General features: G+C 42.6%; 1 protein-coding gene across 6 annotated transcripts in view; it reads left to right on the top strand.

Moving 5' to 3' along the window:
- The window catches only part of CPED1 (cadherin like and PC-esterase domain containing 1), a 163352-nt gene that overhangs the window by 40410 nt on the left and 98583 nt on the right, over positions 1 to 24359 (top strand). For all 6 annotated transcript variants that reach the window (XM_069802042.1, XM_069802043.1, XM_069802040.1 and 3 more), the window contains 2 exons: positions 13103 to 13259; positions 14748 to 14916. In XM_069802042.1, the coding sequence (XP_069658143.1) occupies positions 13103 to 13259; positions 14748 to 14916 (326 nt within the window). The remainder of the gene's footprint in view (positions 1 to 13102; positions 13260 to 14747; positions 14917 to 24359) is intronic.

Genomic DNA, 24359 nt, shown 5'->3' with positions numbered 1-24359 from the left:
CCAATGCCAGCCGGCTCCAAGTTGGACCTGCCGCTGGCCAAGGCCGAGCCCATCAGCAATGGTGGCAGTGCTTCTGGGAGAACATATTTAAGAAGGGGAAAAAAAACCCCTGTGCAAGAGCAGCTGGAGAGAGGAGTGAGAATATGAGAGAGCAGCAACCCTGCAGACACCAACGTCAATGAAGAAGGAGGGGAGGAGATGCTCCAGGCACTGGAGCAGAGATTCCCCTGCAGCCCATGGGGAAGACCATGGTGAGGCAGGCTGTCCCCCTGCAGCCCATGGAGGTCCACGGTGGAGCAGATATCCACCTGCAGCCCGGAGAGGACCCCACACTGGAGAAGGTGGATACCCACAGGAGGCTGTGACCCCATGGGAAGCCCACGCTGGAGCAGGCTCCTGGCAGGACCTGTGGCCCCGTGGAGAGAGGAGCCCACGCTGGAGCAGGTTTGCTGGCAGGACTTGTGACCCTGTGGGGGACCCATGCTGGAGCAGTCTGATCCTGAAGGACTGCAGCCCGTGGAAAGGACCCACACTGGAGCAGTTCATGAAGAACTATCTCCTGTGGGAGGGACCCCATGCTGGAGCAGGGGAAGAGTGAGGAGTCCTCCCCCTGAGGAGGAAGGAGCAGCAGAGACAACAAACCAACCTCAACCCCCATTCCCCTGTGTCACTGAGGGGGAAGAGGTAGAGAGATTTGGAAGTAAAGTTAAACCCAGGAGGAAGGGAGGGGTGGGCAGAAGGTGTTTTAAGATTTGGGTTTTTTTCTCATTATCCTACTCCAATTTGATTGTCAATAAATTAAACTAATTTCCCCAAGTTGAGTCTGTTTTGCTGGTGATGGTAATTGGTGAGTGATCTCCCTGGCTTTATCTCAACCCACAAGCTTTTTGTTATATTTTGTCTCCCCACCCAGCTGAGGAGGGGACTGAGCGAGTGGCTTTGGTGAGCACCTGGTATCCACCACACCGCCTCTTTAGGGAAGGGCCATTTGTAAATATCTTATTCCATACTTATATTATTAGTGCTTTCCTGACAAAGTGAAAAGCCCTTCTGACTTATGCTGAAATCCCACTGAAATCAACGTAGTATGTGTGCAGGGGTCTGGGTCCTACCCACCCAGTAATGGAGGATTATTCTAGCAGTCTGCTGAAGGACTTTCAGATGGAAGAAGGCCCACCCCTCACCTTTCAGTTTACCAGTAATAAAGATATTGTACCTGAATTAGCTGCAGTGTTTTAAAGTAAAAAAAAAAAAAACCAAACGTCTCTTAAATCTAGGTTTCTCCACATCAGCATGTGTCCTAAGGGCTGAGGTAGCTGTTTCAACACAAGGGTCTCATGCCACTTGAGACACCATGGAGAGTCCAGGATGCCCAGTAGGATGGGCAGATTTGGCACAGAACCTTTTTGGTCCAGCAGCTGGAGGCTCAGAGGGATATCCTGTGGTGTCCTAGATGGCAACAGATGTCTACGTGTGGATACCTGAATTTAATACTTGGTATCTAAGCTCCCAAAATTAACAGAAGTACAGTTTAGAGTGAGCAAGCCCAAAAGAGCATCTACTTTCAGCATAATTTAGGGTTAGCTGAATTGCTCCATGCTGACTGTATAGACTACACTGACATCCCCTGACAGGAAAGGGAACTTAGACTGTGGCACACAGGGGGTCATCTTTGTATAGACCAGACCTCAAAGTGCCTCAACCTGGAAATGAATCCCATTCAGTATCACTGAATATGTGACATCTAATTTACTATGAGTGAAATTCACCTATAGAAGGTGAAATTAGAATCAGAACGGTAAATTATTTGATTTCAGGTTAAGAAGACAAAAAGGCATAAGTTAAAGCAAACTTCTAGAGCCAGGATTTCAGATACTCTCCTCCCCTTCCATTCATCTGACAAAGCCAGCTCTTTCCACTTCTTTCTTTTGCTTGCATCTTCCGACAGGCCTTTCTTTCCAACAACAGCAAAGTTGTCAATTATTAGGATTTGTTTGATCCTCAATTTTAAAATTATTCAGGGGAAGAATGGTTTTCTTCAGTATTTCCTCCACAGAAGAGTTTGTTTCCTTTCAAACCAGTCATGTAATTTCACTCTTGTGTGTTTGAGTCAACAGGGCTTCTCTGCAATTCCCGTTGAAGAGGATCAGTTGGTTTGTTATTACTGTGTTTGTCATTTAGTCAGCCCCCAACGAGCAAAGCAATTTCCTGTAAAAGTGAAAATACAAAGTTGCTGCTCTAAGAATTATGTGATCTAATTAAAGACACTCTAAGTCGTAGAAAGAAGTATCAGGCAGCAAGGCGGAGAGGATGGGATCACTGAATTTACTGTGGGTATGACAGTGTTGATACTGATAAGCAGTGGGTACAAGGGTGAAGATTATTTTTTTAAAAAATGTTGTTCTCTGTTGTCATGCAACTCTAAAGCTGCTAGGTTTTGTATTTAAGAGAGCATGCCCTTTCTCACGCCTCTGTTGTATCAATATAGGAAAGAAAATTAGTTGTAGAAAATATCAGGTCAGTGCTTGTTTCTTTGCTTTGTCTCTTCAGTGGATAATCTTTTTGTCAGTCTGAAAACTCAGATTGGTTCTGTCTGTATGGGGGCAAAAATTATGCACATACCAGTGATGACTGCTTTTAGGAGACAGGAGAGAGGCTGGGAAAATAAAAAAAGTTAGGAAAATCAGACCAGAAGAAGAGTTTAGAGGAGCAAAAAGGTAAAAAATACATGACGTGTGCAAATATTGAGTAAGAGAAGGTGTTGCTGGAGGATGGGCACATGTGGCAGTGGGTTTGTGATGAGGCATAAGAATGGTAATGGACCTTAAAATTCAGCACGGAAGACACCAATAAGTGCTTCAGCCTGAGCATATTAGTTTCACTCCTGCTTTTGCAGGGCATTTGGCCCAGTTTTTAATCGGGTGCCTGATGTCTGCTCACTACATGAGACTTGGGCCATGAAGAGGTTCTGGTATAGCTATTGAATGATTAAGGAAGGCTCCTGGCATTTATTGCTCAGGTCAGCAAAAGCTGCAGCTGTTGCCTAGAAGCTCTCTGAGGTTGAAGAATGACTGGCAAAGAGATTTCAGGTGTTCATACTTTGTATCCCAGCCCAGGTGGGCTGAGAACTGGGCTTGGCTGCCTCCTGGAACTACTCTCAGCTGAGAGATGGAGAGGACTAAGGTCCATAATGTGAGCAGGATTGCCCCGCTCCAGTTTTGGGCGCAAGAAAGGCTCCTGACGTACGCACAGCAAACACTCTCTTTGACAGGTTTTGCCTGGGAAAGCAGTGGAAATGCTTATAGTGTTGCCTCCCTGATTCTCCTGTCCCCTAAGTGTTTCAGGTTTGTGTGGTGGGTTTTCGGTAGCGGGGGAGAGGCGGCAGGGCAGGCTCCTGTGAGAAGCTGCCAGAAGCTTCTTCCCCGGCTGGGAGTGGGCCCCGCCTCTGGGCCAGGCCGAGCCCGCCAGCGACGGCGGGAACACCTGAACAGAGGGAAGAGGGGGAACCTGCCGCAGAGAGGGGGTCGGGATGGGAGAGGAACCCCTCTGCGGACACCAGGTCAGGGAGGAAGGGGAGGAGGAGGCTGATGCCCCCGCAGCCCGCCGTGAGGCAAGATGGCAGGCTGAGGGGAGGAGGAGGCTGATGCCCCCGCAGCCCGCCGTGAGGCAAGATGGCAGGCTGAGGGGAGGAGGAGGCTGATGCCCCCGCAGCCCGCCGTGAGGCAAGATGGCAGGCTGTCCCCCCCCAGCCCACGGAGGGGAGCGGGGGAGCCGGTGCCCGCCTGCAGCCCGCGGGAAGGACTCCCCTTGGAGAAGTTGGTGGAGGACTGTCTCCCGCGGGAGGGAGGGACCCCCCGGTGGAGCAGGGGCCGGGTGAGGAGTCCTCCCCCCGAGGAGGAAGGAGCGGCAGAGACAAGGGGTGAGGAACCGACCCCAGCCGCCAGCCCCTGCTCCCCTGCGCCGCCGCCGCCGCCGGGGGGAGGAGGAGGGAGGGAGAACCGGGAGTGGGGCTGAGGCGGGGAGGAGGGAAGGTCTTCTAAGGTTTGGGGTTGCTTCCTAACGTCCTTGTTTTGATTTGGTTGGTAACAAATGAAATTGAGTTTGTTTCTTCCCCAACTTGAGCCTGTCTTTTGCCCGTGACCATAAGTGGTGAGTGGTCCCTCACAGTCCTTGTCTCGACCCACGAGCGTTTCTTTGTATTTTCTCCTCATCCCACCGTGGCCGGCGGGGGGAGTGAGGGAGCGAGCGGCTGCGTGGTGCGTTGTTACCCGTTGGGTTTAAACCACAACACTAAGCAATCCAGACTAGTCTGTCTTTTCACATAAGCATTTGTCTTCCTTCATCTCTTCCATGGCCCAGCCTGTGCCATGCATAGCTGTTTTCTCTACCCATCCAGATCACTGATTCTTTTCAAAGTAATACTTTTGCTGTATGCCTTCCTTCTGTGTTTCTTTTCATTAATGTCACTAGTGCAGAGACTTTGAGTGTCTACCAGCCTTGCGTGCTCACCTGGTCACCTGCAGGGGTGGCCAACAGTGGTAATCACTCAGAAGGTCTTGGGATAGACGAGACCCTATGAAATTGGGTGGGAGAGCCAAGATAGTCCAGCTGTGTGACTGTGCTCTCACTATGTGACATGTTTACTGTCTGGTGCTAACCCTGCACCAGGTTTCCTCTCCCCCTGCCTAGCATCCCTGGGTTACTCTAGAGTCAGCAGGAATGGTGGTGAGATGAGGAAGCAAGGCCCAGTGGGACCACCTATGTAAGAGGGAAATTATGGATTAAATGTATTTTCTGTTGTAATAATTCAACATGTCTGTGACAGGAACATGCTTCTTTATAGGGGGATGCATTTCTTTTGCCATCTGGCCCTTATAAATGTCTGCATGCAAGTTGTGATCAGTTTTGTGCCTATTACCTTTCTGCTACTGAAGTGTCTAAGAGCCTCAAGAATGGCTAATAAAATCAGCATCCAATTCTTTTGAGTTAATTTTTATTATGAACTACATGGGGCAGGGTTTTCTTTGTTTTACAACAGGGTCAGATCTCAGCTAGGACAAAAAACGTTCTTCTGTAGTAACAGCAAATACAAGGAGACTGAAAAGAAGTAAAGCAGCTAGATGAATTTAATTACTTGGTCTATACTATTCTATATTCTACCCTGTTACTAGTACAGAGTTGTAGCTGTGGCTCTAATCATGTAAAAGCCAGCATTTCCACTGAGTTGCTTTTTCCAGACTTTTATAGCTTATCTGTAAATTTATGTTCTAGTATGAAGGGTACACACAGAAGCAGCAGCTGTTCTGGAAAATATTGAAAAAAAAGCCCCTTATCTTTTAATTGTGAGGATGCTTTATGAATGAAGAAGCTAACACTGTATTTAGTAAGTAGTGTTCTCCAAGCACCTGCTGAAACAGAGAAGCAAAAAAAATGGTAAATGATTACTCTAAACTGAAGCTGTATTTACTGATGTTTTTAAAGGGGAAAATAAATAACACATACATTTTAAAATGATGCACTGTCATCATTTTGTCTTTTTAACTCTGAAACTTCACAGGTGTTTTCTAGCATGAATTTCGCTGCATTCCAACCCACAGTTTAAATTCCTTTCCCTCTACATTTGCTTTACTAGAAACTTTTTTTATACTAAACGTATTTTAGATAGTTTAAATTTCCAGGAATGACTAGTACTTTGAAATTTCTCCATTCTGAATACTCAGGGTGGGTTGCTTTGAGATTAACTGTATTACAGAGGGAGGGATCACTGCATTTTTTTTTTAATATGAAAACCTTTTAAGGACAGCTAGATCAGTAGTCAGTAGTGGGTGGGATATTGAACCTGCAGCAATGTGCACATCGCAAATGAAGCTTATAACATGTCAAAACCATCGCAGGAGAGTTAAGTATCAAGCAAGAAATCATACTCCTATGGAATCAATGGAAACTTTGCCAGGACTTCACTGGGGGCCATGTCTGCCCCTAGTCTTTCTAGCTTCCTTCAAAAACTCAGTATCTGCTTTGGGTTTCACAGCCACCCTTTTCTAAATGCATAGGTTATAAAACTGAGTGTTAAAGGTTCTCTCTCTTTCTTTAGCAACCCCAAGGCATAATGTGTAAGCCATAGGAGAGTACTAATCTTTGTTTCAGAGTCTTTTCATCCAATAGGTCAAATGGATAACAGGAGGCAATTAAATGGAATAGGTCTGCTTTCTGTGACAAGCCTGCGATGACCTCAAGGCATGTAGTGGCAGTAGTTCAACTGAAATCATCCATCCTCCAAGATCAACACTGAAAAATGAAAAAAATGCACTTTTAATGCTCATTACTTTCATGGTTATGCAGCTTAGAGCAGGTTGGTATACATGACTAAGCAAAAGGTACTATAAAGATAGTAGGCTTTATTTTGATCAAAAATCCCCTAGTCCTGGAGGTGCTCGGAAGTCTTCCTAAGACTCTATGAAAGCTTTTTAAACATATCCTGCTGTGAAGAAATCTTTGCAGCTGTGTAACACACCTTTTCAACCTTCAAAGGCTGGAAAATTGCCCAGCTGTAAATACTAGAAGAGGACCAGGTTGTAGCAATGCAACTTGCCCGGTCTGTATCAGAAATAAACTCTTTGTGCTCCAGCAGCCCACACCGGTCAGGCAGATGGATAATTCCAACACAGGATGTAATACGAAGTTCTTCTAACTCACCGAGGTGCCCTGTCAGAGAGCAAACCTGCAAGGCTTACAGAGAGGACCTGTTTTCAGTCGTTCCTGAATATTGCGCTGCAGAAACTGCTGAGAAATGTCGTGAGGTGACTATAATTCTCCTTTTTTTTTTCTGTGCAAGAGAATTCAGGCTCCTGCTAGAGACAGACTATCACTATGAAAATCCAGGAAGAAGTTCGGAAGGCTTCTATGCAGATGGAAAGTCTCCTGTATACTTTTCAGGATTAATGTACTTTTATTTTCTGAAGTGATGTTTTTCCTGCTAAAAAGAAAAGCAATTGGATGAAGACTCTGCAAGTACAAATGTACTGAGCTTACAATGTCCTTTATGAAAGAAATGAACAATGTGCTGGGCTCAGAACAAAGCACAGCACCTTAGTTATGTTTTGTCACATCTCTAGCTTTGTGCTTCATTAAACAACCAGGAGCTCCCAAGGTGACTCAAGCGCTCTTGAAATGTTTCTAACAGATCTGACAGCTGATAGGCACTTTAGAAGCAAAATGACCTCTTTCTCACAAACAATAGTCTCAATCGTTCCTTGTTCCATGTTTGAAGTGTATAAAATATAGCCTATTTGATCTTGAACAAAGTAAAAAAAAAAAAAGTAACAAAACCATATCATAACCCTCCTTGTAACATCAAAGGATAATATAAAAGGAAGGATAAAGAAGAGGACACATCCTCATTCATCTTCTGTTTCCTTTTGTTTCAATTGAGTGTTACTCAGTTCAACCAGTAGGGTCTTCTCCTGCTAAATTCCTTACCTTTGCAGATCACCAGATGTTCACGTTAACCTAAGTGTTCCATTTACCACCAGTCCACATGGCTGCAGCCGTGTCAGCGCTGACCTGGCTCTGCTCCAGGAAGTCTTAATTTGTCCAAATGTACTTCTAGCTGTTGGTAAACCTTTTGCTCAGCCACACATTGTAACTCTTAAATCAGCTATTCTTTATTGTGTACGTGTTGAATCTCATGTTACACTTCAGAACTCTGAGCCAAAGACAAGTAAATAACTTGGGAGCTGGAGATGGGGAGAGAGGGAGCAAGAAGTCATAGCTGTGTTAAAATACTTGAAAGGCCTCATTAGCTGTCAGTGTAGCTGCTATGTTAGATATACCAGTTGTCGCTGTCAGCTGATCTGTTTGACTCTGTGGTACTTTGAGAGATTGCAGTTGACAGAACAATATCTACCTCCAGTTCATGTGACAAAGAGGTACTTCATTTTTTGATCTGGAGGTGTTGACTTGCTTTGGTGGATCTTATACCTCCCTTTCGCATGTGCCTCCCAGCTGTTCCTATGTCTCAGATCTATGTTTTACTTGTTGCTGCGGTTAGAGGGCTAATGTGTGAATTCAGCTGAGAACTTGTGGTGGCTTCCTTACCCATCAAAATGGCATCAGGGAGACCACCCTAGGCAGAGGTAAAGTCGTGCTGTTTGTCAGTGTTTTCAATGATATCATTTCAGAGATGTCAGCATAAGAAAACTTCCTCAAGCCAGAATTTTGAGGAAGTGAAGCATTTCTTTTAAGTGAAAGCGGGTATCTGGCCTTAGGTCCTCTGCTTTACACTGCATTGTCACAAATGGCACCAGCAAAAGGTTCTTGTGGCAAAGCCTGCAGCTGCTCCTCAGGAAAGGCAGCAGTCTGTGTAGCCTTTCAGTTACTGCATAGCCACTTTAAAAGGGAAAATGTTCTTTTCTAGTTTATGTGGTTTGGTTTTTTTTTTTCTTCTTTTGATCTTTAGAGTCTGCTACAAAAACTAGTGATATTAAGATTTGAATTTTTGAAAGAGGGGATGTAATCTGGGTATGACACTAGGATGCTTGGACTCTTTCTAACTTGGTTACCTAAGCTGCCTGACACATCAACTGCTGAGCCTGCCTCACCTCTTCTGTTATAAAATGTTGATGTTATTTACATACTTCAAAAGGACTGGTTAATTAACAACAGCTTGTGGAGTGATTTCAAGATGGAAAAACATGGCAATTACTGCAAACAGTAAAGGCACTGCCGGCTAATTTTCATTGATGATAATGTTGATTAACAAATTTACAGCTCTAATAAACACTGTTGCTGCTTTTGAGTGCAAGAGCAGGTGAAGAGTTGCCATGAGAACTGATGCAGCTGAGTGTGCTGCAGTTCAGCACTACTGATGTCTCTTTATTATTATGATAATTGTATTCATTGATTACTAGAAGTAGATTTTCCAAAGCGAGGGACTGTCACTCCCTGTTAACTCTGCCTGATGGTTACATGCTGTGTGTCATCTCAAAGGAGCAAGTACCTTGTGACAGTCTCACTTCCCCTTCTCGTTCTTCCAGCCACCCTGAGATGGGCTCACTCCCAGGTGGATGCTAACACAAAACCAACAGAGGTATGCAAGGCACTGTACAAACAGGATGCTCTATAGCATGAGGGATAATGTACGAGCATTTCCTCATTTTTAGTTCTTGATGCTAATCACCAGCACCCTGAATTTGTTTAACCTTCTCTTCTTTAAGAGATGCCAGGTTTCCTTTTTTTTTTATGTTGAGGCATATTGCAATGACTTAGGGCAATACTAAGGATCGTCTACCCAGTAGTTTGAGAATTTCAGGACACTTCCATTTTTTATCTGTCCCTACCCATTTTTAAATTTTTTTTTTGTATATCCAGCCCCAGTAAATGGTCCACTGGGTAGTGACAGATGAATTAATGTCAAAGTAATCTTTTCTATCTCCCCAAAACAGCTAAAACTCTCATTTGAGGGGGGTAAATGTAGGTACAAACCTCATCTCATTCTCTTCAAACTCCATCTTGTGAGTTAATACCATATTGGTTACTTGTTGCTTAGCAACACAATTAAAACCATATTTTAAAAAGGAAAAGTCACTCTACTTTCTCTTGATTAATGAGCTCAACAGCCATTTTCTGCTGCCTAGTTCTTATTTTCAGTGAAATATTTGTTTTCTTTTAAATAAGAAAATTATGGTTTGTGCATTTCCCTTTTCTCAATGTTATGGTCATTTTAACTAAAGCAATTGCTGCAAAATGCACACCTTTGACATAATTTGGCTTTCAGATGATCAGCTGAGAAGAGCTGTCATTCTTGTCCTTTGCATGGTTCTGTTAGTGTTGTCACGTAGCTATGGCCTAATGTAAAAAGTGTACATGCTATAGGGAGCTTGGTCTGGAAGCACAGTTCTGCCTCCTTTCAGCTGTGTGCTATAGCCATCAAGGTAGGACAGCCTGTCTCTCTCTTGTCTGCCCCCCTAGGCAGCATTGGCAAGGGGGTAGCTTAGGTTGCTGTCATGGGCTTCATTGGGTTTTGTGTGACTTTGGTCCCACTCACAGTCAACAGATCAGTGTCTTGCTGTTTAAAGACCTAGGCCATGAGATTTGAACTCAAGAGTCTGACAGTGCTGGGCTGTTCCCGATGGATGTGCCCCAGTACCAAGATACAGGGAAACAGGGCTTGGCTCCATAACTCTATAGATAGTTGCAATAGCAGAGGGCTGTGTCTTGCCTTCTTACCAATGTGAGATAAATCAGAAAAACATTTCTGAAGTCATCTGTGCACTGTGGAGAGCCTTTATGTGTTTTAATAATGCTGGTTTTGCCTGAACACCAAAGCTGTATGATCAAACTTTACGCTATGGGAATTATTTGCAGCTGCAAGTAAGTAGCTTAGTTTTCTTGCATAGTCAGTGAAAAAACAGACCCTTTCAGAGAGCAGTTCAGAGCCAGTATTTCTCTTAGTGCTCCAAGGACTGGTCTCGCGCTCTCTCCATTGCCTAAAGACAAAGCCTAAGAATACTATTTTGCTAATATAGGTACTTCAGTTAGGTAACTGAAACAATGCATAGGAGTAGTTGCTGTGGGACCATTGTGAATTGCCATGGTGACATGCCAGTCTCTTTATAGGGTGGAAATTGCCATAATGAAATGCTGTTGTGCCTTTATAAGGAAGATATGGAAAAAATAGCACTTAATTTAGCAGATCTGTTCCTTGTACATATTCAGAAGCAAGTCTGCTAAATAAATGATTTAAAGGGAGTTTATTGGCTTATTCCCGTGTGGTGGGTTGACCCTGGCTGGGTGCCAGGTGCCCACCAAAGGTGCTCGATCACTCTATTTCTCAGCTGGACAGGGGAGAAAGACTATAAGAAAAGGCTTGTGGGTTGAGATAAAGACAGGGAGATCACTCACCAATTACCATCACCAGCAAAACAGACTCAACTTGGGGAAATTAGTTTAATTTATTGCCAATCAAATCAGAGTAATGAGAAATGAAACCAAATCTTAAAAGACCTTCTGCCCACCCCTCCCCTCCTTCTGGGCTTAACTTTACTCCCAATTTTCTCTACCTCTTCCCCCTCAGTGACACAGGGGTATGGGGGTTGAGGTTGGTTTATCACATGCTGTCTCTGCTGCTCCTTCCTCCTCAGGGGGAGGACTCCTCACTCTTCCCCTGCTCTAGCATGGTGTCCCTCCCACAGGAGATAGTTCTTCATGAACTGCTCCAGCGTGGGTCCTCTCTGCGGGCTGCAGTCCTCCAGGATCAGACTGCTCCAGCATGGGTCCCCCAAGGGTCCACAAGTCCTGCCAGCAAACCTGCTCCAGCATGGGCTTCCCATGGGGTCACAGCCTCCTTCAGGCACATCCACCTGCTTCGGTGTGGCGTCCTCCATGGGTTGCAGTGTGGATATCTGTTCCACCGTGGACCTCCCTGGGCTGCAAGGGGACAGCCTGCCTCACCATGGTCTTCCCCACAGGCTGCAGGGGAATCTCTGCTCCGGCGCCTGGAGCACCTCCTCCCCTCCTTCTTCACTGACCTGGGGGTCTGCGGGGCTGTTTCTCTCACATATTCTTACTCCTCTCTTCTGGCTGCTGCTGGTATTGTGCAGGTTTTTTTCATGCTTCTTAAATATGTTCTCCCAGAAGCACTGCCACCATTGCTGATGGGCTCGGCCTGGGCCAGCGGCAGGTCTGACTTGGCGCTGGCTGGCATTGGCTCTGTCGGACATGAGGGAAGCTTCTAGCAGCTTCTCATAGAAGCCACCCCCTCTGCTACCAAAACCTTGCCATGCAAACCCAATAAATCCTGTTACTACTGCACAGCCAAGTAGGCAGACAGCAGCCTGTTTTGTCTCTGTACCATCAACAAACAGGTAGTCACTTACAAAGTCCAAATCAGTTATAATGCATAACACAACACAAAGATGCCAGTGAGAGTATAATCTGAACATCAGGTGCTATATTAATAAGTGCCTGGTTTTGATTAGTAAAGCCTTTAATCCTGCTAAATGGTGCATGTAAGGCAAAGGACTAGATTAATTTTAGATCCCAGTTGAGCTTGGAAGGCTGAACTGAGCTGATCTGATGAACAGCTGATAAACATAGACAATCACAATGTCATTTTAACAGGATCTCTATGAAAATGAATAGTCTTTTCCTTGAATGGCTGCTCACAGCTCATCTCTAGAAATACAGCTTCAGTTTTATTTTTCATTTCATGTACCAAAGTCGAGAGTGCATGCTTTAAAAGAGAAGCTATACAAATAAGTTCATAACATTAGCACAATGCAGTATGTCATTAAAAAGATAAGTAATAAGGTTTGGTAATAATGTGAACAGCTTGACTTTTCCCTGACTATTACTTAAGAACTTGAAATGTGAGGTGTATTGGAGTTAATGAAAACCACCCTATGTGAAATAATGACATAACATAAGGGCTCTGTGCCTTTTTATCAGCACAGCAAGAGCAGAAAATACATACCACCTGTTGACTGACCTCACATCACAATATTTTGATACTATTAATAGTTACATGCCTCAGTAATCTTGAAGACTCTGGTATATCAGTCCTGCTCATACTGTGTTTGGTGGGAGAATTAAGCCTCCCATAGGTTTCAGTAACTACAAAATGTAGCCTTAAACAGTGAACCTAGAAACCAGGATACGTGGTAATTTACTGAGCTGTCTGTGTGATTACAGTGGCGAAGTCCCTTGGCCCTTAGTTAAAAAAATTTCTTATCTCCATTAATTGTAATTAGGGTTACATGAGAAACAAAGTTTTGTTATTCTGTATTTAGAAATAAAGGATTTCTATTTAGAAGAAGGGGGAAGGTGGTGATTTTGTATGCAGCACTCATGCACTCACCTATAAAGTGGGAGTTGTAGCTAAGCCTCTGAGCTTGCAGCTGGAAGGGGGTGCTTGGTGGGTGTCAAGCTCTCTGCTAGCAGATCCAAAAAGGATTATAGTCTCAGCTTTTGTTATTTTACATTTTCAGCTGATGCTGGTAGCTCCTTTATTGTGTTTTACACATTTTATCCTTAACAGCAGGAGTTGACTGCTGCTTCCAATGCTCTGCTGACTTTCTTTCTCATCCCCTTGGTACTTTTTCAGACCTGCAGCTCCCAGTTGTCACCCCAGAGTGCTCCGGCCAGCCTGGGCTGTCAAGGGCCAGTGTCTCAAGCAATGTGTCGCAGGGCAGCGAAAGCACTGACAAGACACATACTGACCATCTGCAGTACTGGTGGAAGCAGAGCACGAGCGCACAGCTGTAAGCTAATGATACCCCACCCTCAGAAACTGCGAGTGCTTTGGCATGCAGTTAGTTGAGAGTCAGGGATGCAGAATGTAGCAACAGAGGAGACCACAGCAGATGGAGCATTTAGGTGCTTTGCATCTATTATATTTGCATAATGTTTTTTTCTGTACTAGCCAAGCTTGTATGTTTTGTGTGTGAACAGCTAAGTCTTTACGTTGAGGGCACTGAAACACCTAGACAGATAAATACAGACCCAGAGACACCCCTGAATATTTAGGTCTCACTGTGGCTGAGCTATGTCCTGCTCCCATCCCTGCCTCGCCCCTACCACAGACGCACATATGTAGTCCTTTGCACAAAGACCCTCCCTTAAGTGAAGAACCAAAGAGTACTTGAGAACTGGCTGTCCAAGTGCTGTTTCCCATGTTACAGTATCTCACAAATTTTATGCTCGGAGGACCTACCATTCTGCAGAAGGGGGAAAAAGGTCTCTTTAAGATAGATATTATTAGACTCTCTTAACAGATTGCAAAACTGAGGTCTGGAAAGGCCGCATTTTGCCAAAGATTACCCAGAAATGGGAGGATAGGCCTGTGCTTTTTACCAGTAGTCAGTCATAGAGACCTGTAATTTGTATAGTCATCTTCACATTGCATTTGCTATGAGGTAGATTGATACTTGGAGATTTTAACAGGCAGAATAATAACCACATTTGTGAACATGCCCAAGTATAGCTCAGATTTCCCCAAGTAATGAGCTTTTTAAATAACAGATTTTTCCTTTGGGTTTGTTTTTTTCTGTCCTGTTTCTATGGCTGATTCTTTTTGTGTGGACTATGGGAGCTGTAGGCCAGTATCTAGAGAGCCATGTCACTTCCAAGACAAAGTTAGCTTGCATAATTCTTTTATGTTTAGCTGATTTATTATGGGTTATTCCTAGGTGTCATAGGCTTTCATAATATTTGGAATTATAGTTTATGGCTTTCATTAGGGAAAGCATGCAGTACCACGTTTGTGTTCTTCATTACATTGAAGAAACTATTGCACACAATAGTGCAGTCTTTCCGTAGGGTTGTGGGGGTTTTTTTCTGAATTCACTACAAATCAGTGTTAAATCTGGATACTTTGACTATGCACTTCTGTTATTTAAGCTGCTTGGATTTCTTTAACATTTTTACCTTCTCTCTGAATGTCCTAGGTTTGCAACAATTACAATATGCCCACAATTTACCCATATGTACTCTCAAACATAACTACTTCCTAACATAGTTATTTTCTATGCATGGAAATTAAGATTTAAAAATTCTGAAAGCAATAAAAAGACTTGATGTAAAGCTTTGTTCCAGCCTGCTTGGTTTCATCTACTCTGTTGCTTAACTCAGGGGAAAAAAGGCTAATTTCCTATTTCTGCTAATTTCACTGTTTCACTATTTTCTTATAGTTCATTTGCCTCCTTTGCAAAAGCACTTCATTAATGCTATGTATTTTTATTACTTTCCAGGAATCAAGCATCAGCTTCACCAGACCACAAGGACATCCTTAAAGCTCAAGACCTTTCTGTCATCATCAAAGCATATGTGCTTGTGACATCCTTAACACCTCTGCGGGCATTCATTCATTCAACTACCACTGTCTGGCATCCGCCCAAGAAGAAGCACTTTTCTGTAAAGGTAACACATTTCATTTCCTAATTTTTCCATCTTTCAGGCAAAGTACAGAGACAGAAAACCAGATAATATCTTTCTTCTCTTTTACCCCTTCTTTATTTGCAGTCCACAGCTGACAGTGAATATTCTCTTAATATAGGACTTTCATTTCTCAGAATGAGTGGTGTTTGCTTCATGAAGCAGGGAAGAGTTGCCCTGTGCAGTGGGGGTTATGAAGGGATTTGCTTACCTCAGAGCCCATTTTTATTGGTGACATTTGACAGCAGTTGCGAGATTGGAGTTTTCTCCAAAGCACAGCAGTAGGGGTGCTGTCATGCAGTAATCTCTTTTGCCTGGATATTGACAATGTTGTAAAAAAGGAAGGTAAATATTTAAAATAGTTTGTTCAGATTTCTTTTTTTAGGTGCAGTAAAACATGGATGGAGGGTCAGGGCACTTCTAAACAAGGGGAAGGAAGTATACCATGCAGAGGGTGGGCCTCCCATGGTCTCGGTGTTATGAAGAAGGATGCCTTAATTGGATTAACTGTGGATATCTCCAAGTGCCTGCAGAGATCCACCTCTAGTTTGCTCAGCAGTCCTATGGATTTCCAAACATGCCTTCCCATTCCTTTGTTCTTTCAGCAAGGAACTATGCTTGCAATGTGGCAGCTCTTCGTGAAGGAACTACAGTTCTGCGGCTGTTCCTTTCCTTTTGAAGGAATAAGGTCAAAAAATAGCAATTTCTTGAGGTCACATAGATCAGCTCCTGCAGCCATCTGAGGATTGGTGCACTTTGCCCATGTAGCCCTCTTGGGGTAGGAGCAGGTCATGGCTTTGGGTCAGTCTGAGTGTTGTGGTGTCACTGCCAGGACTGTTGATGATGCCAACCAATTGGTATGTTCTACAGTTTTAGCTCTCTCAAAGTTAAGTGCCTAGTCTAAGCTCTTTATCTGATTCTAGTTATTGGAGAAACAGACACTGCTAGAGAACAAATCATTCCACCCAATTTAGACACTGATTTTGGAATGAAATGAGTTTTCTGCTAAAAGTGTCTGCTTCCTTCTGTGGGCTATGACATTCTTAGAGAACATGCCAAATTCTAGATTTCCAAAATTAGGTGAGATGAACCTACTTCTCTTTATTTTCCCCCTTGGAAGCTATGGAAGCCCATGGAGATATATTATTTTTACATTTATTTTCCTCTGTTTACATTTAGGATGACTAATGTTCACTCACTTTCAAACCTTGAGGTTCAGTATTGTTTTATGTTTATTAAAATAGCACAATGCCTAGCAGCGTCACTATCGCAGCTGAAGTAGGGACTACTTTAAAGGCTAGTAGTCATTAGTAATTGTGATATGGCTCTGTAAAATAATTCCCACTGAGGGAAGTCTGCTGAACAGGGTGCTGGCCACCATTTACAGAGCACTTTGGCAGCTGAAGAAGCAATAAAAATGATAGATAGAAGCAGCAGCACATCTACAATAGTTCCAATCTGGTTACTGCTGCTGTGGTGTTATATCCTCCACAGCTTTAGGCAGACTTGTCAAAATGGCAAGAAATAAACAAAAAATAGGCACCACAGAAAGCACATTTGTAGTGATGTATAGATTGAAATGCAAATTAAGAGAATGATGGAAAGTAGGGTGTATAAGACTGTCTCTCAGCATAAACAGTGTGCCCTATAAAGAACCTGGGAGGAGTCGGGGAGTCTGCAGGAGAAGAGAGACACTGGGAATTCATGGAGTGGCCAGAAAGCACTACTGGGAAAATCATAAAGAGGCTTCTGTGCTTGGTGCAGAGGCATCAGGCAGGAGATCATCAGTCAGAAAACAATACTTGGGAGAAGGCTTGAATTCAACCGTTGATATCCTTTGGGATAAGATTACATCAAGTTTCTCGCAAACATGGAGCCATCACTTCTGTTGCTAGTGGGATGTACAATGCCAGCAGAGTGATGTCCTTTCCCAATGTAGCCAGTGGAGCTATGTGAGTTTGTACCAGCCGAGGAACCTGGTCCAGAAGGCTCCTAAGCCTTCAGTTTCTGCCAAGTCTATTGTGTAGGAAGGAAAATTGCTTGTTAGATTGTGAAGGTCCAACCTGTCAATAGTCAATAAAGACAGAAAGGATGTCTAAGACCTGTTCTTCCACTGATTGACAGAATACCCATCAGTGTCACTGGGGACTGAACATGCCTGTAGAGGAGACTTAGGTCTGGAAAAATACGCTAGTGTTTGATAATGTTTTTCCCAAGAGCAGCTGGCAGAATTATTTTTTTTTTAAATGAACAGATGAGAATAATTTTAATCTGCTGCATTGCCATCATAGATGTGCTGCTTTCAGTAATGCTGCACAATAATTGAGACCTCTTCAGTGTATATAGGCCTCTGGTCAGCAAATTTTCTCATACCAGTATAATTGAACTATTATCGATGAGAAATTCATCCACAATTGTGGTTAACTTGGTTACAACATTACTATCAGAAACTCAGTATGTTAAGTTCAAAATTTGATCCCCTATGGACAACAACACTTTATGGTTGCTAGAAGTAACCAGAATGTGGTTATATGAAGGAGAGCTTTTTAGAAAGGCTGGAGATGGGATACCAGGTAATATCAAATGATTAAGAGAAACTGTGTAAAGAAAAACCAGGAGTTTAATGAATTAAATAATACTGCATTCCCAACTGCTTCTTTGTTAGTAAACTATTTTAAAACTCATATTTACTTATCCTAATCACAGTGGCAAGGCTTCAGAATGACTCCTTGAATAAGCATTGGCCAAGTGGCAGTTCAGGAAGAGTTCAAGTGTGTTTTGCTTACCAGCTGCCAGGTTTTCTCTGGATTATACATATTTTAGTATCTCAGTTCAGAAAGCAAAAGAAGGTAGATCCTGAGCTGGCATGGATTTTGTGTGTAGTCAAGGGGAGGCAAAATTGCGACGCTAGATTTGGGCCCTGGTTGCGGAGGTGCAGGGGAAAGAGTGGCTTTCTGCCACACAAATATTTTGATATGAGACTTGCGTAATAGCCTTATTTCCCTGAGGAAATTTGGAAACCCCTTATTTAGACCATCTGTGCGTTGAAAAATTAATAATAAAATAGAAACTTTCTATTTTGCATATGGTACCAATTAAGGGATGGGTCTCTGTCAATGTATGCAATAATTCCCTTAGTGTTAATGGACATTATGCATGTGTATTGAGCAGAAGGCTGACCCCTGAATAATTTTCTGTTTTATAGAGGCTGGTGTGCGAAACAGTCATTTATGATTAATTATCTCAAGGTTTAACACACTGTGAAGTGCTTCCTTTGCCCTGCCATTAACCTTTCCCAACCTGGCCCCAGTTCTTAACGAAGGGATGCACTTCCGTAGACTGTAGCGGTGCTATGTCCTGCATCACCTGGAAAGGCTCTTCGGTGCTGTTGGCAGCTTCCCACAGCCCGTGCTCTGGCTCACCATCCCTTTGCTCATCCGAAATAGACAGTCGGGTGCCTCCTGGATTTGAATTCCTTGACTGGCGTTCTTGCATAAGCCTTAATACCCTCCCTCTGCTGAAACTATGCTCTTAAGTGATTTTCCAGTTGTGCAGTGAAGTAAACATAATTTATTAGAGCAGTTTGCTGTTAAGATTGCTGTGGTGTAAGTCACTATAACTATCCCTGAAACTCTGTCTCTGTGTATTAAGCATTTGGAAACTTGAGTAAAAAGAAATATTTTTTATACTTAACATGTATGCAAATAAAACTGGACTCTCACCTACCCAGGAAATACACCTTTTAATACGACGTGGAGGTCTGGCTTAGAGCCGAACACGGTTTAAATTAGGTTGCAGTATTGCCCTCAAGTGGCCAGTTTTGATACTACCTCAAGTAATAGCTACAGATATTTAATGTGCGGTAGACTGCAAACATACACGTAGATAAAGCGCAAAATGCTTAGAAACAGCAGAAGGGCTCAGGATTTTTTCTTTTTGTTTTATTTTTTAATTCCATATTCTTGCCCTGTTACCTAGCAGGACCAAATATAAAAGAAAGTGACCATCGACTCTTAATCAATTAGATTCAGGGTTATTTGGGAATAAAATTAAATTTGTTCATTAGGTTCTGTAAGAACTTAGCATATGTGTTTCACTGTTCTTGCAAGTAGCCTGTGTAGAGAATCAAATGCTGTAATGCTCCTCTTCCTGGGAGACTGAGCATAACATAAATGCCATCTCTGTTTTCTGTCCTCATGGTTTCTAGAGCCCTATCATTTCTCTTTTCACTGATATAAGAATGAAAGTCTGTCTGGACTGGGGGAGATCAAAGAGATGCTTAGTCTGACATTCTGTTCTGGCAATAACCAGGCAAGAAAGCATCATGAAACTGTGTAACAGGACAAGCATAAAGTGGTACTCATCCCTAGGCAGACTATAACTATTTCCGGTAACCTGCAAGGTTAGAAACACAAAACTGGAAGTGGAATATATATCTTTATGTTTAATAAGCTCCAGTGGACTTTTATGCCATGCAATTCTCTACTAGATTTTTTTAATCCATTAATGCTTTTGGTATTCCCAACATCTTGCAACAATGAGACTCTATAGATTATTTATGTGTTGCCTGAGAAAGAATATTTGTTTGCTTTAAAACTTCTACCTGATTACTTATTTTCATAGTCCTAATTCTTGTCTTAAGAGAAAGAGCGAGTAATCCTTCCTTCTTTACCTTCTCCACGTCTGTGCCAATCTGTCATGCAGTGCATAAATAAAGTTAAAATTCTTCCTGGAGTTCTTTTCTGCTCTTCTCATTATGAACATCCCAGTTTAGCTACTAAAAGCTCTAGATTGATTATTCTTTATAACATGTGGATATGTCATAAGTAAGTCTTTACACTGTTATCCAGGCCCTTAGCTCTCTGCTTTTCTCCTGGTCTACAGATCCTATTGCTCTCGCTGTTCAATCCAGGCAGCTCTCTAAGCATGCCCCTCTGTGGCTCCCAACTTTCCCAGACCTACCTCCCATTATCCTGATTCTTCTTCTCATCTTTCCTGTTTTGCTTTCCAGCTTCCCTAGGTCAAGCTGATCCACTTTTGCTTCTCACAGAGAGCTGGGAAATGCTGTTAGTAAATCACCTTTACTTCTCCACTAAGAAGTCGATGCTGGGTTGGGAAACCATTCTTTAGTTCAGTCTCAGTCAAAGGACCTAATTTAGTGGTTGCTGAAGCTAGTGAGCGGCTTTTTGTCTTTGGACTTAGTCTTAAGAGCAAGGGTCTTTAGAGGAAACCTTTCTCAGATGGTCTTTTCTCCTCCATGTAAATAAGTTATAAAAGTGTTAAGGGACAAGGGTTTTTTTGGTCCTGAACTATTAAATAACATCTCTTTAAAAAAATCTTATGTAAAGAAAAGAAATATGTAAGTGGGAAATTTACTGTATAAAATAGCTGAATAATACTGTGGTTCCCCCTTTATCAAGTGCCATGTTAGAGCTGCAGAGAAATGGCACATCATAACAATAAATCGGGGTGGAATAAACAGACCTACCTAAATCTAGCACTATAAACTCATGATAAATTACTGTACTGTTTTCTCTGTGATGTATTCTGGAGCCATTGTTCTGATTATGGGTACATTTTTCTTCCATTATATGTCTTACGGCTTTTTCTATATTCTGTGATCAGTGGAGAGGTCTGCCTGTGCTAGCAGGCAATATAGGAAATAGCTTCATTGCAAAGTATTTTTTTTTCTGGCCTTCTATGTGGAATCAGTCTGTATTCTTGCAGATATCTTGGATATTTGGATACCTCTATACCTATCGCCAAAAAGATTCTTGTATGTGTGTAAAAGAGTATTTTTGTATCTATGAATGACTACTTATACCCGAAAGTATTTGGACTTGGTGAAGAAATTTCACCAAATATAGATCCAGTAAGAAGAATGAATGTACAAAAATGAACTGAGAGTACAGGGCCTATACTGGAAGTTATCAGATATTGATTGAATTGATTCAAGAGAAAACATCCTTGGCAATTTTCAAGGAGAGGCGATTACCGTAAGTCTTTTGAGACCCTGTGGATCCAATTGATCAGAAAGAGTGCAACAGCTCAGATGCATAGCAGAACAATCTGGAAAGGACACCCTTCATTACTTCAGAAAGGGTAATTTCTTGAAACCAAAGGTCATGCTTTGGTTCCTCCGACATAAACCTTGCTTTCAGATTGTGATCTGGATAACTTTGTCTGACATCTAGTTTTGAAGGCTAAAACTAGGAACCAGCAAGGTCCTTTCAAATTCTGTTCTTACAAATCCTGTAAAGTATGATGCACCAAATCTCAAAATGTAAACCTCAAAATTACACTGCATTACTCAGTAGACCCAATGGCCTCTTATCTTTTATCTCCTTGCCTCTTGGCTAAATTCAGAGCTCAGCTACACCTCCAAAGGTGACATACTGTTGCAGGAAAATGACAAGTTCACATTGTTTAACCAAAACCAGGATAGAAGTGGCTACTTGATGATATGTAATTAACTGGCAACCAGTAACAATACACTTACTATCAATTTCAGTAACAGAACAGGTAAACCGGGATGCCAGACACTTCAAAAATGTTAATAAACATTACCCATTTCTAAACATCCTTCTATAAATACCCTCTGAAGCTATACTCGCACCCACCCACTCATCCATGTTTACCCAGACCCTATCTCACAGGCAGCATGGGTTACAAACACAGCCCCACTCTCCTGGGATGCAGCTTCCCTTCATGCATGCGCCTCTGCTTGGAGAAGTGGGGGCTCCAGCTCTGCATGTGCCCATTTCATATGTACCTACATAGGACCCATGCCCATCCTTACATCCTAGTATTCCCTGCAGTCTAGGCAGAAGCTGTGATGGCAGTGGGATGACTTCTGGTGGTGCCTGACCAGGTTTTGACTGCTGCTGTTTCCACCCCAAAGTCTCTCCCCGCCGCTGCAAATTGTCATGCTGCTTTCATATTGTTTCCCAAGCTGACTCCTCCTTAGTTTCAAAAGTCACTTTGTAATTTCCTGGTTACTGTTTAACCTCACTGATGGTCACCTTCCTCTTTATGATAAGTTTGGGACAAACATCCTCCCAGACAGTTCTTTATATTCCAAGCACACAGGTTTTGTTGTCTGTGGGTGGGCTGTGTGAGCGCTCCCATGGTAAATCCTGTCTTCAGTGTCTCATTTAGATTCCCTGTACAGTCACTGGAGGAACAGAGCAGTTTTAGGTTGCAATTAATGTCACCATTTTGAGGCGTCTACCTTAGGATGGCATAAATCATGCTCTTCAAGTGTCTGTGTTCTGCAGTGAGGTATAAAAGGAACTAGACATTTAGCTCGTACATACACATAAGCCATGTAGTCTTGTAGGGTGGGATTCCTCTACAGATTTTGACACCTGAGTGAATTGTCTTCACATGAGCTGTGCCTCTGAGTGTCTATTACAATCAACAAAAAGCTAATCAATGCAGTCAGTGAAGGTAGGTGCTTTAAGTTTGCATTTATTGCCATTCTTAAGGTTAGTTAAGGAAAATATTTCTTGTTTGTCTCATCAGGAGCCTAGACTGTGCTAGGACTGAGCTAGAAGGTAATCTCAGAAAGATCTCTATAGTTTGTTTTTATACTCTTTCTCAGGGCAATCCTCAGCTGACCATTCAGCTAGCTGCCCTAGGATGCCCCAGCATCTCTCCTAAGAAACTCATTTGCAGAAAAATTTCCAGAGGAAAATCCTCTCAAGGGAATTATTACAGTCACTATAGTATCCAGCCCTGCGGGTGCCACACTCTTCCACTCTCCTTGAGTCCCCCTGACTCTGTGTATGACGCTTGCAAATTGGAATTCCTTTGTCAATTAAATTGCATTTTTTCAGTGTGTCAGGCCTTTAACTGATGGCTCACTGTATTTTTGAGGAGCCAAAGGGATCTGTGTCACTGAGATCATAAACGTTATTTTAGTGACTGCAGATTTTAAAAAGTGGATGTCAAAGTGGGTAGAGAAAAAGCATTGTAAAATTAATATTGAGTTAGCGAAATCTTTTTTTTCCAGTGGCTTATCCTAAAGCAAAAGTAGTTATCAGTGAGCAAAAGGTCAATGAGTTAAAATTAATCTTAAGAATATTTCTAGTTCATTCTACCTTTACAGAAAATGTGTCTTGATCCATGTAATTTGACTGCATTTACACACTTCCGTAAGGCATTATATAAATATGTGGAATATACCTCCAACTGTAGACATCCAGCGTGTGGATGAACATCTTCAAGCTCCTGAGAAGTCTTGCAATTCTGTGTACAATGGTGTCATTGTGCAAAATATGTGTGCATGTTTGTGTTAAGTTTTACAGCCTACTAAAATTTAATCCCTATTCCTCTGCTTAAAAATTTGCCAACCAGAGGTCAGCTTTCTCCCAGACTAAATTCCTGTGATCGCTACCAGTTTTTCCCATTCTGTTCTCTTTTTACTATTCAATGCTGATTTTAATCGTGCTCAATCAATAATGAGATTGAATCTTGCTGGTCAGGTAGTCTGTTTCCTCTAAAGGTGAGAGAACCAGCATCACTGGTGATCATCTGAAGAAACCTTCAACTCAGTGACTTTAATATTTTGCAGTTGAACCCAGATATATATATATATCTTTGCTGGGCACACTGCACACTCAGAAGAACCTGAGGTTGCTGCAGATTTTCATACTTTATCACCCCTAATCCATACAGTTCTTATTTTCCCTATCAGTTGCTGAGAATCCTGTAGAATCCGTAAGAGTCAAACCTAACCTGAACTTGTTTAAATAGGATTTTTTTCATGAATTGGAATTTAACCTGAAGTATTCGTCTCTTGTCTCCCTTGGTCCTGAACCAGCCTGACTAAATATTTATCTTCAGTCATTGGCTTAGAATAAACATTGTCCTAAAACGTGATATCCCCTAATGAGAGAACCTGTTGAGCAGTGTTTCTTTTCTAGTCTGGCTAAGGAGGGCTGTAACTAAAATGCAGTTCTTCGGAGAAGCCAGTTTTATTTTAATGCCTGTTGTGTTGGAAACAGGTGGCTGTTATAGCCAACAGCATGCTCTGAGTGCAAATAGGGCAAATCAGCCTGTCTTTCATCAGTTCTTACTAGAAATATATGCATTATGTACCCTTTGTGTTGAGGTGCTTAGGAATTAATTTACAGTGAGGAGCAAATGAGCTAATGGGGCTTTTTCTGTCCCTCTTGCCCTTCCTTCCAATAATCCCCACCTCTCCTTATAAAATTCTGCAACTCTTTATGTTCCCTGTGCAGCAAAATAACACAGCTTCTCACTTAGCCCCTCAATACCCACTGCAGATTTAGGAAATAAGAGAAAAGGAGCAAGCCAGTGTAGCAGGAACGTGAGTGATGTACAGGATCTGGCAGAGGTGTTGGAAATAGGTGTCAAAGTCAGCTGAAGAGCAACCATGTAGTTACACCTTGGTGAGATGAGTC

This window comes from Haliaeetus albicilla, chromosome 14 (genome assembly GCF_947461875.1).
Source record: "Haliaeetus albicilla chromosome 14, bHalAlb1.1, whole genome shotgun sequence".
Classification (NCBI taxonomy): Eukaryota; Metazoa; Chordata; class Aves; order Accipitriformes; family Accipitridae; genus Haliaeetus; species Haliaeetus albicilla.
The sequence above is the reverse complement of the archived record's forward strand: the minus strand, read 5'-3'. Positions and strand labels throughout refer to the sequence as shown.